An 18,978-nucleotide genomic window follows, 5' to 3' on the forward strand; every position below is an offset into this window, starting at 1 on the left:
CCGCTGCTTCAGTGTTTACAGCCTGGGCTTGTTGCATCCAGGAGGCTCACAAAGTCTCCAGCTGCCTGCAGCCCCTCACCTGTGAGGTGCAGTGGCCAGGCGGAGGCCTGTCTGCAGTGGGCTGGGGGAGAGGGCAGGAACGACGCTGCTACCTTGCTGCTCACTGGCTCCCATTCAGGGAGCTGGGAGTGTGTAGGGCAGCTCCCACCACTGCAGTGGGGCTGGCGGCGCTATGGGGCAGAGCGGCCCGGAGGTACCCTTGCTCCAGGAGGCCCTGTAGACTCTTCTCCTGGACGTGACCAGCCTGCAGCCTCCGTGGCAGAGCTGTTGATTCACAGCTGCTCCCACCCGCACCCTTTGGCCAGGTGCGGCGTGGAAGAGGAGGGGGGCAATGTTACCTGGGATTGCCCAACGTAGGGTCTAAAGGGTGCTGGCCCCGGTGATGCTGGAAGCTCCTGCCGCTGCCTTAGGCCAGCCCCAGGAGACGCACTGCCTGCCTGTGGGATCAAGTCATGTTGGCCCTGGAGCTGCCCCTCATCCTGCTGCTGCTGGCTCCGCCGGGGGCTGGTGCTTTCCTCGAGGCCCTGGCTGCCAAGAACATCTCCCAGAAGGAGGCCGAGTTTGACAAAAGCTACACGGACTTTGTGAACAGCGAGCTACTGAACATCTACACCTTCAACCACACCGTGATGAGGAACAGGGTGAGTGAGTGTGCCCCGAGTCAGGCCCAGCACCAGCCCAGGGGACACAGTCCCTCTGCCAGAGCCATCGGCATGTGAACTGCTCCACCCACCTTTGGGCCATGCCCAGAACAACTGATGAGGTGCTGAGGGGATAATCCTTGCCTAGCACACAACGGGGGCCCGGCCTCGTGCTCTGCTGGAGGGTGCTATGAAGCGTCTCTGAACAGTCCCTCAGCCTGACTCTCCACTGCCCTGCCCCACGTGCAGGATGCTCTGTATGGATCAGGTTCTGTTTAGCCCTGCCTGCGGCGTGCACGGGGAGCAGGGCAGTGGAGAATCTGGCCCCCTGAGCCCTCGACTGCAGGTGGAAAATCCCAAACGTCTCCCCCGGTTGTGCTGTTAGTTCTCTGTTCCCACGGGGCTCGAGCCAGCGAAGCAAGGCTGCTTACTTCCTGGCCCAGTTTCACTTCCTTCTTCCCTCCCTAGCTGACATGATGAGTTTAAACAACTGGGTAGTGTCCCCATCGCTTCCAGCTGAGATCACAGTGGCTTTGGCCAGTGCCTGCTGTTGGCCTTGCATCTATCTTGTGGCTGTGATGTGTTTGGCATGTGTGTTCATTTTGCCCTAGTAGGGTGTGTGTGTCTTGTGGGCATCTCTGTGTTCTACTGTGCAAGCCACAAATCAGCGTTTTTTTAAAAGGAAGTTGCTTCTGCTGACTCTTTTTACTTTTTCTTTCCACAAACTCGGCTGAGCTGTTTGTTTAGAAGGGTGGGAGGCGACTGCCGCTTTTGGGTCTGTTGTTAAGCCAGGTTCCAGACTGAAGATTCACCTTTACCTCCCTCTCTGAGCATTGAGTCAGGCTGTGACTGGGAAGGCTGCTCTGGCCTGGCACGCCTGCGGCTGTGGGAGTTGGAAGGGCGCTGCCGGTTCGCAGCTGATAAGTCCCTGTTTCTGATGCAAAGGGAAGGGATGCAAAGGCTGTTTTCTCATTCCAGGGCCACATAGCCCAGGAAATACATACTCGGCTTCCCCAGCTGAAGAGTGGGCATTTTGCCCTGACTGGGAAGGTTTGCACCCAGATGTCTCAGAGTTCAGCGTGGCTGGATCTGGGGGTTTAGGTTCAGGGCTGTCTCTAGTACCAGGCTGGATCTGCAGGAGAGACATCCTGTGGGAGAGTAATCCCTTCCCAGGGTGCATGGAGTGAGCTGCTCCCCTGCCAATCCTCCTCCCCCACATCTCTGCTTTGGCATGTCCTGTTCTCTGAGCTGCTCATCCCCACCCTGCACTTTGAAGCTTCCCTCCCTCACTGCCCAAGCCTCGGTCCTAACTGCCCCCAGAGCTGAGTCCTAGCTCTGTGCTCCTGCGTCTGTAACAGCCTCTCCCCACAGTCAACATCTGCCAAGCACCCCCTTCCCAAACCCCCGCCTGGCCTGTCAGGTCTCTGGGCACCAGCATTCAAGCACTACTCCCCCATCCCATCCCATCCCGTGCAGTTGGACTGGCTGACTTGCAGCATCTTGACCATTCATCTCTGCTGGGGGGAGTACGTGCAGGAGCTGTTCGCGGGCGTGGGCCAAGCTGAACTTCCCGTTCAGTCAGCAGGGTCCGGCGGTCACGAGTTCCATTCCCCATTGCATGCGGTGTCTGCCTGTAAACTGTTTGATGTGTGAGCAGGGCTAAGGCGGGATAGTTCTCTGCCCCAGGCTGGTCACGCAGCTCCCACGACTCGAGAGTCACAGGGAACAAAGGGCCGAGTGTGAGCCCGCGCTGTCCTTGCGGGAGGGCTCTGTGCTCAGAGCTATTGTGTCCTTTGCACCAATGGCCACCACTTCCCCTGAGGTGGAGCTGAAAGAAATTCAACAGTCTGGGGCTCAATCCACAGTCCCCCAGCTGAGCCCAGGGACCTAGGGGAGGGCTTCGGTCTCTTTGGCCAAGGCCAGCATGTCCCTTCTCCTCTCCTCCCCAGACGGAGGGCGTCCGGGTGACGGTGAACGTGCTGTCTGAGCAGAAGGAGATGCCGCTTCTCTTCGTGGTGAGGCAGAAGGAGGCGGTGGTGTCGTTTCAGGTGCCGCTGATCCTCAGGGGCCTGTAAGTTCCATCCTTGTCAGAGACGACCTCCGAGGTGGGACTAAAGACCCATGCCCCGCCTAGTTCTGGGCTCCCCCTGCCTCCAAAGGCATGGGAACTAGGCCAGCTCTCTGACCGTGGCATGAAAATGGCCTTGAAACCCGAATGTGTGGACTCATCTGCCCCAGAACGTCCTGCTCTGTCAGCTGGATGGGTGCAGAGCGGCTCTGGGACAGCTGCAAGTTCAGCCTCTGAGCCTTCTCCATAGTGACCTGGTCCAGCTACTGAGCGCCGACGAGAGGGGAGAGCTGCCCCTTGCCCTGGAACCCAGAGCAGCACCCTTAGCTCGGCCTGGGCCCCGGGGGGCTCTTTGGGAAGGGAGATGCTGCATAGCTGACCCCCCATGGCACCCTCCATGCGGCTAGGATAGCCTGCCTAGCTCAGGTGGGGACAGCGACCCAGCCAGCCGAGGGAACGACCCCCAGGAGGGCCCCAGGCGGAGGGTCCTGGAGCCAAGCCTGACGCTCCTGAGCAGTGCCCCATGCCGTAGGCGCTGGGCGGCCCCGGGAAGGCTGTGGGTGCTCTCCATGCTGGTGGGGACTGGCTCAGTGCCGCATGCTGCCGCTGCCAGGCCAGAGGGGGGGTGCAGCGCAGCCTTTGCTGCCAGGCCCCCCTCTCATCCGGCCCGGGGGTCTCGGCCTTCACCAGGTTCCAGAGGAAGTACCTGTACCAGAATGTGAGCCGCACGCTATGCCAGCCCCAGACCAAGAGCGAGTCGGAGACACAGTTCTTCTATGTGGATGTGTCCACGCTGTCTGCGAGGAACGCCTCCTACCAGCTGCGGGTCACCCGCGTAGAGAACTTCGTGCTGAGGTGAGGGATGGAGATAGGAACCCCCCCAGATACACACGCTGCCCTACACCTTGTGCCTCCTTCCCCCCGTCCCCCAGCTCCCGCCCACGAGCCTGCTGTGCAGGATGGCTGGGGAGCTCGCGTTCCTGGAGACCCATGCAGGCCAGCCAGGTCCCGGGCTGGGGCAGGCATCGCCTTGCCGGGCTCCCTGTCAAGCATTCAGGGAGGGTTGGGGACTCATCAAGTGGCTGCTCACGGCCCTACGGGCTGGGGATTTGCGGCTCCAGCCAGTGGCTGGCTCCAGCCGGGTGGGGTTTTCTTTGCCCCAGTGGGCTGGGGCAATGGGGGGCCCCCGTTTGCTCACACTTTATGCACCACGGTGCTGTTCTAACGCTCTCTCCGCACAGGACGAGCGAGCAGTTCAGCTTTAATGCCACAGCAGCCCAGCCGCAGGTAATGCCTCTCTCTGCTTGGGGGGCTGCTATGGGGGGGGCAGTGTCACCATGGTGATAACGTGCCCTCTTCCCTCCCCCCGGTAGTATTTTAAGTATGTGTTCCCGGCGGATGTGGACTCGGTGATTGTGAAGGTGACCTCGCGCATGGCCTTCCCCTGCTCCGTCGTCTCCATCCAGGACATCCTGGTACGTGGGGCCTGGGGCTGGGTTCCTCTTTCCTGTGCTCCCCTCGCCCAGCGTCCCCCAGGGTGACCTCTGGGCAGGTCCAGACTCCATGTGCTGAGTCTTTGCTTCCCCCTCTCCTCCCTGTAGTGCCCCGTCTATGACCTGGACAACAATGTGGCCTTCATCGGGATGTACCAGACCATGACCAAGAAGGCAGCCATCACGGTGCAGGTAGGGAGCCCTGCAAGCTCAGCCCCGCCAAAAAGCTGCAGGTGCTGGGCCTCGCTGTGCTCTCTGCTGTGGCACTTGCGACAGTTCGCGCCGGCTGGAGATGTTCCTGCCGGCGCGTGCTGAGCCAGGGGGCACACAGCCTGGCAGCCTCGTTCCTCGCATGCCAGACGGCGCGAGCTGGACAGCTCCCTGCAGGCAAGCTGTGGCCTCTGGGCTCATCCCCGTGTCTCCAGTGCTGCCTCCACGCTAATAGCACCATGTGCGTCAGCCGCGCAGACCAGCAGCTTCCTCCGCAACCAGCTCTGGCGTCTCTCTGGGTGGCTCGCGACGTGCCCGTCTCACCAGACTCTCACTGGGGGATCCTGGGCATCCAGGCCTCTCCGCTCTGCCGGGGCCGGGTAGGGAGAGCTGCCCATTCACCGCTCCCACTGACTCTCCTCTCTCGTTCCCGGCGGCCATGCCAGAAGAAGGATTTCCCCAGCAACAGCTTCTACGTCGTGGTGGTGGTGAAAACGGAAGACGAGGCCTGTGGAGGGTCCCTGCCTTACTACCCCCTCACCAAAGGTATGGGGGCGTGGGGGGGTCTGGGAAGGCACAGGGCTTAGCCACTCACCTGTCCCTCTCCTCCACCCGCCCCTACAGCCTTCTCCCCTCTGACATCTAGGCATGGGCTTTATCAGTCCCCTCCGCCCCAAGGCACTGGCGATGGGATCCAGACCGTGCAAGCGGCCCTGGGGACCGTAATGCCCAGGTGTCAGGCTGGGAACCAGCTTCCCTGTGTGTGGTGACCCCTTTCCCTGCCTCAGTCGCTGCCACTTCTCAGCAACAAGGCGCTGTGGGTGGAAAGGGTCCAACAGCCCCTGCTGGGCATACCCCCCTCTGGGCCGGGCGACACTGGACTAGACCCAGGGCGTGGGCTTTCCACAGGGCCTGCTCCATCTGCTTTGAGAAGTTTTCCTGGAGACGGGAGGCAGCAGACCTAGGCTGGGCTAATCTCCAGCCTTCTGTTCCTTCCAGATGAACCGGTAGATCAAGGCAGTCGGCAGAAGGCGCTGGATGTGATGGTGTCGCCTGCTATCACCTGTGAGCTGCTCCCACGGGCAGGGCTGGCAGGTTACTCTGCGGAAGCTAGGTCTGCAGCTGGGGGCGTTTCCTGCTGAACGCCGGTCACAATGCCCGTGTTCATGGGGCACCGTCCCTGCAGGGCTGCCCCAGCGCCCCCGGGACAGCGCCCCGGCATGGCTTGGGCACATGGGAATGGCTCTGACAAACGGCTCCACCCTGCTGGTGGTGCAGGCCCCGAGCACACGTGGCCTGGGGCAGCACCTGGGCTCTGTGTCTGAAGTGGGCCTTTGCTGGGCCCAGGCACGGACGGACACACCTGCTCCTGGGTCTCCCTCGCTGTCTGGGTGTTACATGCTGGGCATGATCCTGGAGCAGGCCTGGCTCCAACACAGCAGCTAAAATGAGCAGAGGCCACCTCCCCCGGTATAGCCAGGGTCTGTGCCCCCGCGTGGAGGGACACATGGTGTGGGCTGTGTCATGGTAGGCATGGTGGGGGAGTTGTGGGGCCCGGAGAGGCTGTGTGCCCAGCTGATTCCCCATCCCCGCAAGGCTGTGCTGTCCAGCGAGGTGCTGTCTGGGTGGGGCACTGTAGGCTGCTGCTGTCCCGTAATCCCCCTTCCCGCTCCCTCTCCCCACAGCGGAGGTCTACGTCAGCGCCATGCTCTTCTGCCTGGGGATCTTCCTCTCCTTCTACCTGCTGACGCTGCTCATCGCCTGCTGGGAGACCTGGAGGTGAGTCCCTGGGCCTCGCTTCCCGCGCTGCCCACCCCATGGTGCTCCGGGACCGGACTGCTGGGTTGGCTCAGCTCACCCACCTCCTCCCCAGCTTCCCTCTCACTCACCCACCACAGCCAGGGTTGGCTCCGCAAAATTAGAGCAGGTTTCACCTCCCTCTCCCAGCCTGTGCAGCCACGGGGCCTGGCACGGTGACTCGTAGCTGCCAGTGCAGGGTAGCTATCGTCCATCAGGCTGGGAATTGAGAGCCAGGGCCTTGACGGCAGAAAAAGCAGCCAGGGATGAGACATCCCCCTCCCCTCCACCCCAGGGTAGGAGGCCTGTTTCCCTGTACACCAAGGGCTGGGCATCCCCACCAACTCCAGTGTCCGTCCCAGAGACGCCCACCCCACTCCCACCCGACACTGGGAACATCGGAAGATGGCGCGGCTGTGTCTCCAAAGGGCCACGGGGAAGGTCACCATTACTGGAGACGCACGCAGCCTTCCTCGCCCCCCAGCCTGCATGTGCCTCTGACATAGCCGGGACTGCTGCGGTTCTCGGGCAGGGCTGGGTGAGCCCTTCATTTGGCTCCTGCACTCTGTGTGAGCAGCTCCCAGGACACACAGTGGCAGATGGTGGTGCGCCCCAGCCAGGGACCGCGCCGGGGCTGGATTTCCCTGAGCAAACCCTGACTAGTGTTAACACAGGTCGGGAGGTGCCTGAGCTCTGCAGCCCTCGGCTGCCTGACGGGACCTGGGTCTGCAGCAGGAGGGAGCTGCCTCCCGGCCCTTCTGTTTCAGGTTTTCCCTTGCGTTTTTGCAGACAACAGAAGAAGAGAAAAGGGCTCCTGGCTGCCATGGACACGCCCACCACGGACACTGGTATGGAACCCCCAGGGCCCGTAGGGGGCACTGACATGGGGCGAGACTCTGGGAGCTGGCCCCCTCATGTAGAGCCCGGGGGGCAGCGAAGATAATGTGCTGGAGGAAGGGGGCTGACTGTGGGCATAGTTCCCTTGGGGGGCGGAGTATGTACCAGAGCTGGCTGGGGATTTGTTCTTTATTTTTCTCCCTGTGAAATAACGTTTTCATGGACACATTGCTGCTGGGTTCTCTTCACAAAACAAACGTTTTGGGGTTTGGTGTTTGGCAAACAACGGATGGTGGAAATAGAACATTTCCCTTGAATGGAAACCCGCTCTCCATTGCCCCTGGCCAGCTCTGCCGCTCACCAACTGAACCCCTGGTTCCCTGGTCGCTGCCCTTCCACGCAGCCTGGACTCCCCTGGAGGGGAAAGGAGGGGCCGGGAGAGCTGGCTCCAGTCCTGGACTCGGGCTTTGCTCGACGGCCTGGTTCAGCCCCCGTGCCCTTTCTCTGTGCACAGATCTCCCTGCGTTGTGGGGAGACAGGTGAACGGGTCCTTAGAGTGCCAAGTCTAAGCTCCGTGTCATCTGTGATCGGAGCGACTCTGGTTGAGTGACTGCTGCTGTCAGTGACTGTCTGTCCATCTGTCTGTCTCTCTCTCTCTGCCTGCACATCGCCCCTGGGGAACTTCCATTCCCAGCGTCTTTACTGGGTAAGCGTCAGCCTCCGTTATTTCTCAGTCTGTGAACAGATCCCTTTGGTGCCCCTGACGCACTGGTCCTGAGCCACCCTCCAGCTGGAAGTGGGCGGGGCAGGGTGCTGCACTGGGGTCTTGCTCCGTAGGAAGCACCAGCCACTAAAAAGAGGGACGCAGGGTGCTGTGCAAACGCCTCTCACCCAGCTCCGCCGATGCCCCACAATCCTGACGCGTCCCCTTCCTCCTCCAGCTACCCCCATCCTTGGTCTCTCCTGACCAGAAACCGTCTGCAGCCCCAAGTTCTCCGCTGCACTGCAGCTGTCCGGGCACAGCCTGAGCCTGCCACGCTCACCCCACTGAGACCCTGCCCTGGCCCCCGAGCACACGTGCCCCCTGCTCTCCTCAGCCCCCTGGGCTGCTGGGGGTGATATGTGAAGACTGCTGCCTGCCTGACGCAGGGTGCTGTGGTGTCTTGCAGGGCATCCGCGCATCACCCCGGACTCCCTCCTGGGTCACCCTCCCTACCACGGCTACAGCTATGGCTCTTTGGGTAAGCACCGGCGAGGAGCACTGCACCCTCATGCTCACATGGGGCTCCGGGACCAGTCGGAGATGGGAGTGGGCTCTGGGGGGCCAGGTCGCCAGTCCCTTGGCAATGACTGGACCCAATTCCTGACCCTGTGACCAGAGTCTCGTTCCTCTCCTCTCCCCCAGACGGTGACAAGCCAGGGTCTCCCCACCCCACAACCACACGCACACAGAGCTGCTGTGTGAGCTCCTGGCACCTTGCCCTCTGCTCTCCAGGAGCCCATTCCTGGCTGGGTGTCTGACCGCTTCAACTCACCTCCTTGTTCTAACTCTCCTTCCAGAGAACAGTTCCACCCTAAGCACCGAGGGCATCACCGAGAGCATGGGCTCCACGGACATCTCCTCTGGGTACACAGGTAAGCCGCAAGAAACCAGCAACGACTGGCCAGCGAGACGGACCCTGCGATCCGGAGCTGGGTCTTGCACTGCAGAGTCCGCATCAGAGCAATCCCAGAGCATGGGAGCCATCCCTGCTGCAAATGCTCCATGCACCGAGACCCTGTCTGAGGCCTGCTGTCTGGACTCGTCAAGCCTGGGGGTGTGCATCTGCCCCCGTAACTGGGGGCCTGAGTGTGAAAGGCTCTCTGGGGAGAGGACTTTGCCCCAGGAGCTGTGGCTGCCCCAGGCTCTCGTCCTCATTCAGACCTCCCCCCACCCTCGCCAACTCTGCTCCACTTTGAAAGACCAATGTACTGGGCAGGCCTTTAACCGGGTTGTCGCTGTCTGGCTTGGGCAGCAGATGAGGACTGAAACTGCCTGGCTGGCTCCTTGGGATCCCGCTCGGCGCTCAGAAGGAGGCTCTGTCCCCATCCACCCTCCCAGCAATTCTCGCTTTCCTTTCAAGGGCTGGAGCACTTCAAGCGACGTGTCCCCTCCAGCCAGATGAGGCACCTGTGCATTGCTATGGGTAGATGTGGATGTTAAGCAGAAAAGGCACTAGGAAAACTTGAATCAATCCAATGTATTGGGGTGCCCTCGGCTTCACATTACCTGGGGACAGACCCTGCATTCGACTCGCAGCTTCACTCCCTTCTGTCGTCCCTTGATCCAGGGACAGCCACTGAACAGTCCCTCCAGCCACGAGCGGTCCCATAACGCTCCCATCTTCCAATGCGTGGTCACGCTGGGAGCAGCCATCTCCCTGGGCCCCACAGCTCTGCCTGCTTGTCAGCCTCTGAGCAGGAGAGCGAGAATGGAGTGGTAGGGGTTAGGACTGAGGGGCCCAGGCAGTGCTGTGTGTGGGGTAGCGGGGGGCCCAGGGCTGGGGTAACAGGGGGGCTGCAGGTCAGGAGGGGCACTGGCGATGCTGTGTGTAAGACACATGCTGGCTGGTTCTCCCTAGTGCAGTGTCTCCCCCCACCCTTTCCCAACAGGCCCGGGCTCCCAGCTGGACCGTGAGGTTTGCAGAGCAGGGCATGGGAGGGGCAGACCCAGGACCAGCACAGGACATCAGTTGGAAGCCCTGGCTTGTCCTGCTGTATTTTCAGAGGCGGGGGTGGAAAGGTCAAGGGGAAGCACTGTCATCCTCCTCTCCTGGTCCCTCGGGGGGGCGGGGTGGGATGCACAAGCTCAGCAAACGGTGGATGATCTCTGCCAGTTGCGGTACAGGAGGGGAGGAGTTGAGGTGCCCGGACCAGACGGAGGCAAATCCATCCCGTTTCAGCTGACTCAGAGCGCGGGGAGCGGCTGCCGATCTCTACACCCGTGTGACCCGTCTGAGCCGAGAACGCCGCCCTAGCCCTGGCTCTGTGGGCCCTGTTCAGGGTCCTGGAAAGGGAGGGATGATCTCTGGACTGTTCACTGGCTGACCTCCCCCCACCCCGCAAAGAAACCCATCTGCCTGGGTCTGAGATGGTAACGTGAAGCCCTGGAGGACCCCTGCCCAGGCTTGCCATGGCTGGGGGCTGCACTTTCTGAGGGGCTGGGGGCGCCGGGGTTCTGTGTGGATTTAGAGGGAGCAGCCATGGGCCTTATTGCAGTGGGGCAAAGGCAGCATCACCTGCAGAACGGCCCACTTCATGCTGTGTGGGCAGCACCTTGCCCCCGCCTGCCAAGGCCGTGATGGCCAGGCCTGGAGCCCCAGGCTACGCACCGAAAGAAGGAGCCGCCTTCCCAGAGCGGCCACAGCTCCCTGACCTCATGCAGGGCTTGGTGTCCCTGCCATCTGTCGGCTCCGCAGGGGGTGAGCTTCCCTGGCCTGTGTCACGCCAGGGGGCAGACGGGAGGGGCACAATGGCCCCGTCTGCCCTTGGCCTCTCTCATCAGGCCCCCGAGGCTGGCAGCCTTTGGCCAGCAGCAGGGCACTCAGCTGCTAGCAGAGCGAGCCAGGGAGTGGCAGACATGCAGCAGCCTTATGTGACTGTCAGGTGACTCACAGGCCAGACCAAAACAGAGCAACAACCGAACAGCCCCAGGAGCACAGTGTCTGTGCCAGCGAGCTGTGCATGACTGCCTGCCCTCCCCAGACCCACAGGCAGCATTGGCCAGGGTGACGACTGTGTGCTGAGAGGTGCGTTAGGCAAGGGGCAGACTTGTCTTACTCTGGTTTCTGCCCCTGACACCCTGGCCCTACGTGGCACTGGGCAGCATCGGACAAGTGCCAGCAGGGCTCTGTGCCAAAGGGGCCATGCTCTGCCAGCGCGTGACGTCTCCATGAGTTACTTAATGTTACAGCAGGATTCGGCAGAGCTTCCTAGCCAGGCCTGACCCACGCCCTGTGACTAAGGTTGCTCAGCAGCGGGTGTCGGCCCTGCATGCCGCCCCAAAACCAGCTCGGTGGCCTTGCCGTGGCTGGGAGAGAAGGCTAGTTAGCAGCCCTGGAGGAGATGGGCGGCTGAGTTCTCAGCAGGCTGAGTTGGACTAGTTCACTGCCCCTGGCTAACTCAGTCTGGTCAGAGCCACCTCCTGCTTGCTGAGGGTGACGCCCACCCCCCAGCACGGGTCCTGCTCCAGGTCCTCTGGGCACTGATGCCCCAGTGAGCCCCCTCCTGGAGTGCGAGCCCTGTGTGCTAGGGTGACTCGCTGTGTGAGCCTCGTGGAGCTGCCTGCCCTGGCTCTGCTCTGCAGGGAGCTGCCTTACTCCTCCCAGTCCCTTTCTAATGGTGCATTTGGGGCTTTGTCTCTCTCGCGAGCCCCGAAAGAAACAGTCTGTCCCCTCAGAAAGAGCGCTGGGGGCATCAGCATGACGAACGAATCGCACAAGTCCTTGTATCATCAACATCCAGATCAGCCCAATCAGAACCGAACGACCCCGGGGGTGTAATTACCCCGACGGGCCGTAGGTAGCTCAATGCACGGGGATCTCTGTCCCAGGGCCTGGTGGGTTGAACCTGGGCGCTGAAGAGCTGGGATCGTCTGCTGGATGCCATGGAGCCTCCTGCAGCGGTGGGGGCGGGGGTCTCTGTTGTGGGGTCTGTGCTGCCCCCACTCTGCCCTGTCGATCCCTTTGCACTGAGCTACGGACAGTGAACGGGGGGATGATCTCAGGGTGTGATTGAATGGCTCCAATTGACTCTGTGATACGAATGATTGGTCTGATCTCTTCGCCAGGGCTGTGGGGAAGGAGTGGGCTAGGCCTTGCCCAGGGTATGTGGGCCTCAGCCCGGACTGACGCTGATGCTCCCCTGTGCCCTTGCAGAGCGCACCCTGGAGAACGTGGCCAGCCGGCCCCGCCTGGACTCCCTCAGCTCCGTGGAGGAGGACGACTACGACACGCTGGCGGACATAGATTCCGACAAGAATGTCATCCGGACCAAGGTCCGTGTCACCTGCCCAGCCCGGGCATTGCTCTGATGGGGTGGGGAGCGTGATATGCAGGCCCCTGTGTCACCTGCCCAGCCTGGTATTGCTCTGATGGGGTGGGGAGCGTGATATGCCGGCCCCTGTGTCACCTGCCCAGCCCGGGCATTGCTCTGATGGGGTGGGGAGCGTGATATGCCGGCCCTTGTGTCACCTGCCCAGCCTGGGCATTGCTCTGATGGGGTGGGGAGCTTGATATGCAGGTCCCTGTGTCACCTGCCCAGCCTGGGTATTGCTCTGATGGGGTGGGGAGCGTGATATGCAGGCCCCTGTGTCACCTGCCCAGCCTGGGCATTGCTCTGATGGGGTGGGGAGCGTGATATGCCGGCCCCTGTGTCACCTGCCCAGCCTGGGCATCGCTCTGATGGGGTGGGGAGCTTGATATGCAGGCCCTTGTGTCACCTGCCCAGCCCGGGCGTTGCTCTGATGGGGTGGGGAGCGTGATATGCAGGCCCCTGTGTCACCTGCCCAGCCTGGGCATTGCTCTGATGGGGTGGGGAGCGTGATATACAGGCCCCTGTGTCACCTGCCCAGCCTGGGCATTGCTCTGATGGGGTGGGGAGCGTGATATGCCAGCCCTTGTGTCACCTGCCCAGCCTGGGCATTGCTCTGATGGGGTGGGGAGCCTGATATGCCGGCCCTTGTGTCACCTGCCCAGCCTGGGCATTGCTCTGATGGGGTGGGGAGCGTGATATGCAGGTCCCTGTGTCACCTGCCCAGCCCGGGCATTGCTCTGATGGGGTGGGGAGCGTGATATGCAGGTCCCTGTGTCACCTGCCCAGCCCGGGCATTGCTCTGATGGGGTGGGGAGCGTGATATGCCGGCCCCTGTGTCACCTGCCCAGCCTGGGCATTGCTCTGATGGGGTGGGGAGCGTGATATGCAGGCCCTTGTGTCACCTGCCCAGCCTGGGCATTGCTCTGATGGGGTGGGGAGCGTGATATGCCGGCCCCTGTGTCACCTGCCCAGCCTGGGCATTGCTCTGATGGGGTGGGGAGCGTGATATGCAGGCCCCTGCGTCACCTGCCTGTCCTGGGTATCGCTTCGGCAATGGAAACACACTGCACAGCCAGTATGGCTGCCCTGTGTCAGGCTTCAGCCATGCCCCGTGGGGAGGTGCTGGAGCAGGGTATATGTGGGGCGGAGGGTGATGGAGCGGCGGGGAGGCCTGTGTACCCAGGCACTGCCCCAGGACCATGTGGCAATGGGCTCATTAACCCTGTGCTGGCTGGTCTGGTACGTGCCCATCACTCAGCGCCAGCCTCCTTCCAGTGCTGTGACCAAGCCCGTATGCACCCCGGGAATGCTACTGTCTCCCGGCTGCCAGCTAGCTAGTGCTCTGGGCAGGAGTATCTCTGCACCTGCAGGCAGAGCAGCCTGGGCTGGTTCCCGGGGTGCGCTCTCACCCCAAGCGCTAGGGCCCTCGCCCCTGTATGCTGCATGCCCCGCCTGGCCTGTGACAGGATCCTGCCTCTGCTCCCAGCAATACCTGTACGTGGCAGACCTGGCCAGGAAGGACAAGCGTGTCCTGCGGAAGAAATACCAGATCTACTTCTGGTGAGTGGGGGCAGGCCTGGGGAGGAAGGGGAGGCCAGGGGCTGCGGGGGACGAGGGGCTGGCGGGCGGGGGGATGTGCTGCGGGACTCTTCTGGTTGCCCTTGAGCTAAGGAGGTGTCTGGAGCCCTGCCCTGCTGCAGAGCAGTGGGCAGATCAGCGTCCTGCCCCCGCATGGCATTGGTCTCACATGCGCCATCCGACCCAGTGGGTGCTGCAGAGCCCATGGAGGAGTCTGGCCTCCCAGCAGGGAGATGGGTGAACATGTGTGCCACTGGGAGTGGTGGGGAGAGCCCCGGGGAGGAGGCGGAGCTGGAGTCCCCGGCCAGCGCCCGCCTGGCTCAACGCCGCGCTCTCTTGCAGGAATATTGCCACCATCGCTGTGTTCTACGCCCTCCCTGTCATACAGCTGGTCATCACCTACCAGACGGTAAGAACAGTCCCTGCCTGCATCCCCCTCCGGCCCCAGTATCCCAGCTCACTCCCTGGGGGCTGCTGGCTGTCCTGCTCCACGTTCTCCTGCATTCGGGGAGTTCCCAGGGCCAGTCTCTGGGCTTCAAAGCAGTCACATGGCTAACATTGGAGATGGGCTGGGGGGCAGTTCCCTCCTGGGGCAAAGAAACCAGCCGAGTCTTCTCGCAGGTGCTCCCCCAGCAGAGCGGCCCCTTCACTCCCCTCTCAAGCGGGGCACAGTCACCCACGCTTAGCAGGGCGAGATGCATGCTGAGATCAGCCCTGCCCAGCCCTCTGCAGTGAAGTGCCACATTGTCTCCCTCTGCACTTAGCAGCCTCTCAAAGGGGCAGGTTTGGCCAAATGCCCTCTGTAAATGGGCACGTCCCTGCCCTGGCTGTAACCAGCCCCAGGGGTGGAAGCTGGAAGAAGACATGAACCCTGAGTCACCCCTCGCTGTCTGCCCAACTTGGGCCGTGAGACTGGGCTGGCATCGGGGTCCTGCACTCGCCCAGTGTGGCTGGGTCCCCTAAATCCTCTGCCCTGCCCCCTCCTCAGTGAGTGCACTTTTCTATTGGGGACACCTCCCTCAGGCCTCCGAATCCTGGCTGTGAGCCGTGCCAGGCCCCTTCCAGCTGTTGTCCCCTGCCCTTCCTCTTCAGGGTCTCGCTTTGCTTCCCCGCTGCAGGTGGTGAACGTGACAGGGAATCAGGACATTTGCTACTATAACTTCCTGTGCGCCCACCCGCTGGGGAACCTCAGGTAGGAGCTGGCGCGGGGCTCCCAGTGACGCTCCCTGGCCTTTCCGCATGGGCTGACGGGGGGGGGGGAGCTGGGCCCCCAGTAGCACCCAGGAGGGGAGCCCATGTGAACTGTGCTGCCCCCTTCCCGTGGGATGCGGGCGGGGCTGCAGGGTGGGGAGGGGACAGAGGATGCTGCTGCCTGGGGCAGGGGCAGTGCCCTGGGCAGGGCCGAGCTGAGTGGGTCCAGTGGCGGTGACCTGGACTGACCTGCTTCCCGCCAGCGCTTTCAACAACATCCTCAGCAACCTGGGCTACGTGCTGCTGGGCCTGCTCTTCCTGCTCATCACCCTGCAGAGAGAGATCAGCTGCAACCGGGCGCTGGTGCGCAACGACATGCAGGCCCTGGTGAGCGCCGCCCCTCGCGCCTGCCCTGCTCCTTGGAGCCCGGGCTCCGCCGCCCCAGTGGGGCGGGGTGGGGGACCTGCCTGCGCCTGCAGCCTGGGCGATCGCCATCCCCTGTGATGCTAGCTGGGATGGGCAGGACTGCGCCCTTGGGTGGGGGCAGGCAGGGCCTGGGTGCTGCATGGGGAGTTCCTCTGGGGGGTTCCTGTGGGGGGTGTCCACCGGGTGCCCCCTGCCTGAGCTGGGAGTGGGTCTCGCTCAGGCCAGGTGCCTTTTGGCCAGATCTGTCTGTCTGAGACAGGTGTGTCCATCCTCCCTCTCCCCCCCCCCCCCAGGAGTGTGGCATCCCCAAGCACTTTGGCCTGTTCTACGCCATGGGCACGGCGCTCATGATGGAGGGGCTGCTCAGCGCCTGCTACCACGTCTGCCCCAACTACACCAACTTCCAGTTCGGTGAGTGCCGAGGCCGGGCCTGCTCGGGGCTCCCTGACCCTGCAATGACACCTGCCCTTGAGAGCTGCCACCCTCTGCCCGGCTCCAGCGCGGAGCTGGAGTGTGGGTGACTGCCAGGGACGTTATTGGGCCAAGCATCCTGGGCTCTCCTCTCCGCCCAGTGCAGCCCGTTCGCTGGCTGCTCCAGCCCCCTGAGCTCACCCCCTTCCCAGCCTCAGACTCCCTCTCTCCTGTCCCTACCCAGCTGCCATGGGGCTGTGGTGCTGGCAGAGAACGGGCACAGGTGGAGCTCTGGGGGGGTTTGTGCTGCAGCCTGCAGCATCAGACAGCCCCCGACATCCCCCGGTGAGCTCAGCGAGCCGCTGTGCTCCGAGCAGAGGGGTGTGTAGCACCGCTCTGGCCCCACGGCTCAGCACCCCAGCTGGGTGCTCTGGGCCATGTCCCAGATGTGCAGGTTCCTCCCGCCATTCCTTTCTGAGCTGTCCCTGCCCTCCTCTCCCTCCCACTGCAATGCTGAGGGACTGCCCTCGCTGCCAGCCTGCCCCTCCCCGGCTCCTCACTCAGCCTGGCCGTTGTCCCTCTTTGCAGACACTTCCTTCATGTACATGATCGCGGGGCTCTGCATGCTGAAGCTGTATCAGAAACGGCACCCGGACATCAATGCCAGCGCGTACAGTGCCTACGCCTGCCTGGCCATCGTCATCTTCTTCTCCGTCGTCGGCGTGGTAAGTGCCAGCCCCGGAGCCGCGTCCAGAGGGAGGAGCCACTGGCTCAGAGCTCGCCAGCTTGCCGGTGCCCCCTGTGCAGACGGGCTCAGTCCAGGTGGGCGCGTTACTGGCCATCTGCAGAGGGACTAAGGACTGAGCTCTCTGAGAGCCTGTGAGTCGTTGTTGGCCAGCAAACCCCGCACCTGGAGAGGGCAGCAGTTGCCCCAGTAAAATCCAGACTGCCTTGCCCCAGGCCGGCCTCAGGCATGAATCCTGGCTCTGTGGCTCTCTCAGCAACCTGGTGCTGATGGCTCCTTCTGTAACCGCAGCTCTGACGCCTGTGTCACGGGCCCCTGGGGACCAGCCCCAGCTCCGCCTCCCACCCGCTCACCCCGTCTTCTCCCCACAGGTCTTTGGCAAAGGCAACATGATGTTCTGGATTTTCTTCTCCATCATCCACATCATCGCCACACTGCTGCTGAGCACGCAGCTCTACTACATGGGCCGCTGGAAACTCGGTGAGGCCCCGCCCCGGGACAGGGATTGGGGGCAGAGCCAGACTCCCAATGGGCACCGCAGGCAGGCCAGCCCAGCACGCGGGTCCTTGTCTCTGCGTCGTGGCCTGAGTGGTCCCATGGCGCTGGAACGCCTGCACCAGGTGACTGCCCAGCCCTCCTCCCTGCTTAGTATACCCCACGGCCAGGCCTCTCTGCGCACCGGCAGAGCAAGTCAGGCTCCTTCCCACCTTGGGCGTTGTCAGAGCTGCCGGCTCAACTCTCACAGGAGACGTCTGCACTTACTCGGGGGTCTGTGGGGCCCAGCGTGGCCGGGCCTGCTCTGATGAGCCCGCAGCGCTGGTGACTAGAGGGGACTTGGTCTGAAAGCCAAGCCAGCTTGGCACTGGGACTCGCTGCAGGGCCCACCCTCCCGGGCTGCGTGATGGGCTGGGGGAGCCCCCAGCTGCAGCTCCGCACCTCCCTGCTCTGTGCGGTCACCCTCTGCTCGCATTGGCCTCCCTCCAGCAGGACGGCGGCTCTGGGAGCACAGGGTTCAGGCTCTTCCCTTCCGGATGGAGCTGGCTGCAATCCATGCCCTGCTGGGCTAGGAGGGGCCGGGGAAGGGCCTGCTGCCCCCTCCCCCGGCTCTAGCGCTATCTCTCTCTGCAGACTCTGGGATACCGCGCAGAATTGTGCACGTGCTGTACACAGATTGCATCCGCCAGTGCAGTGGGCCCATGTACGTGGTGAGTGAGTGGCTCACTTCAGCCCGACTCTCGGGAAAAGCCTGTGAGTGGCTAACGCTGCGCGATGAGGACTAGCTGCAACAGCACGAGCCTGGCCCGGTGCCCTGGGGCCAGCCCAGAGCTCTCTGTGCTAGATGGTGGATTTTCCAGCAAGGCCTCATGCTGCGGGCCCGGGGCTGTGCTCAGGACACATCCGGCCACCGTACCACGCCAGCAGGGGGCAGGATGTTTTGATGGACCACAAGCCCAAATCTGCCAGTGCAACCCTGCAGCCCCTGGGCATGACAGCCCTGGGCCCCTGTCCAGCCCCCTCTGAAGCACATCCCCAGTTTACTCAGCTCTGGGCCTGACTCTGCGATGGAGACAAACGGAGCTAAACCAAGAGTCTGCCCCAGAGGTGACAAGCCAGTGACCATGTTGCCCACCCCATGAAGCGCTGTCCCCTCGCAGGGGGCTCAGGGGCCTGCTCGAGCCTGGGCTATCGGAGCTGGAGGGCACCATGCTTTTGGAAGCCGAGGTCCTAGATTCAATCCCCACTGCGGACGACTCCCAGGGTCCTTTCCGTGAAGCCTCCCTCCCCCTCCTGACCCAGCACGGCCCCTCTCAGCCCCCCATCCTCAGAGTTAGCCCAGACCCACTGCCCCCCAAGCGGGATCCAGGGAAGCTGTTTCCTTGGCCGTGGTGGAATGTGACACTGGACCCAGCTGAGGTGATCCGAGCTCCATGGCAGGACACAGAGCTCGCGCTGTGATCAGGGCTTCTCCACCTGCTCCCTGCGACCAGCATCCTCCCAGCCAGAGAACGGCTGAGCCACCATGTCTCAGACGCAGATGAACCGTGCCCTGGGGCAGAGAGTGGGTCTGGGAGATGGCAGCTCTAACGGCTCTGAGCCATGAAAACGGGGTCCCGTCGACTTGCCACCCCCCCGGAACCGCTAGCCCAGCATATACCCCCTCCCCTGACCCTCCTCGTCTGTGTTTGCAGGATCGAATGGTGCTGCTGGTCGTGGGCAACATCATCAACTGGTCGCTGTAAGTGTGTGTGTGTGTGTGTGTGACAAGCCCCAGGTTGCCCAGAAGGAGAGTGCTCTGTATGAGGAAAGGGGGCATCAGGAGAGCTCCCCTCCCACCACTGGCAACGCACCTCAATCCAGGCCCTCCCCTGCTGCTATGCCAGCCCCGGCCCTGAACTGCTGGTCTCAGTTGTTCCAGGCTAGCCCTCTTCTGTGCTACTATGCAGCTGT

General features: G+C 62.8%; 1 protein-coding gene across 3 annotated transcripts in view; it reads left to right on the plus strand.

Moving 5' to 3' along the window:
* The window catches only part of SIDT2 (SID1 transmembrane family member 2), a 23,575-nt gene continuing 4,597 nt past the window's right edge, over positions 1-18,978 (plus strand). The window contains exons 1-23 of one of the 3 annotated variants that reach the window (XM_037882299.2): positions 3-701; positions 2,651-2,772; positions 3,460-3,624; positions 4,011-4,056; positions 4,143-4,244; positions 4,371-4,454; positions 4,919-5,018; positions 5,472-5,537; positions 6,158-6,251; positions 7,059-7,117; positions 7,801-7,812; positions 8,276-8,347; positions 8,667-8,741; positions 12,023-12,141; positions 13,666-13,739; positions 14,100-14,166; positions 14,876-14,949; positions 15,212-15,335; positions 15,668-15,785; positions 16,374-16,510; positions 16,902-17,010; positions 17,659-17,735; positions 18,720-18,766. In XM_037882299.2, coding sequence (XP_037738227.1) covers positions 513-701; positions 2,651-2,772; positions 3,460-3,624; positions 4,011-4,056; positions 4,143-4,244; positions 4,371-4,454; positions 4,919-5,018; positions 5,472-5,537; positions 6,158-6,251; positions 7,059-7,117; positions 7,801-7,812; positions 8,276-8,347; positions 8,667-8,741; positions 12,023-12,141; positions 13,666-13,739; positions 14,100-14,166; positions 14,876-14,949; positions 15,212-15,335; positions 15,668-15,785; positions 16,374-16,510; positions 16,902-17,010; positions 17,659-17,735; positions 18,720-18,766 — 2,132 coding nt within the window. In that variant the 5' untranslated portion in view covers positions 3-512. Of the gene's footprint in view, positions 702-2,650; positions 2,773-3,459; positions 3,625-4,010; positions 4,057-4,142; positions 4,245-4,370; positions 4,455-4,918; positions 5,019-5,471; positions 5,538-6,157; positions 6,252-7,058; positions 7,118-7,800; positions 7,813-8,275; positions 8,348-8,666; positions 8,742-11,934; positions 12,142-13,665; positions 13,740-14,099; positions 14,167-14,875; positions 14,950-15,211; positions 15,336-15,667; positions 15,786-16,373; positions 16,511-16,901; positions 17,011-17,658; positions 17,736-18,719; positions 18,767-18,978 lie in introns of those variants that run through there. The other 2 variants (XM_037882300.2, XM_037882301.2) reach the window with 2 other exon arrangements.

This window comes from Chelonia mydas, chromosome 22 (genome assembly GCF_015237465.2).
Source record: "Chelonia mydas isolate rCheMyd1 chromosome 22, rCheMyd1.pri.v2, whole genome shotgun sequence".
Lineage (NCBI taxonomy): Eukaryota > Metazoa > Chordata > Testudines > Cheloniidae > Chelonia > Chelonia mydas.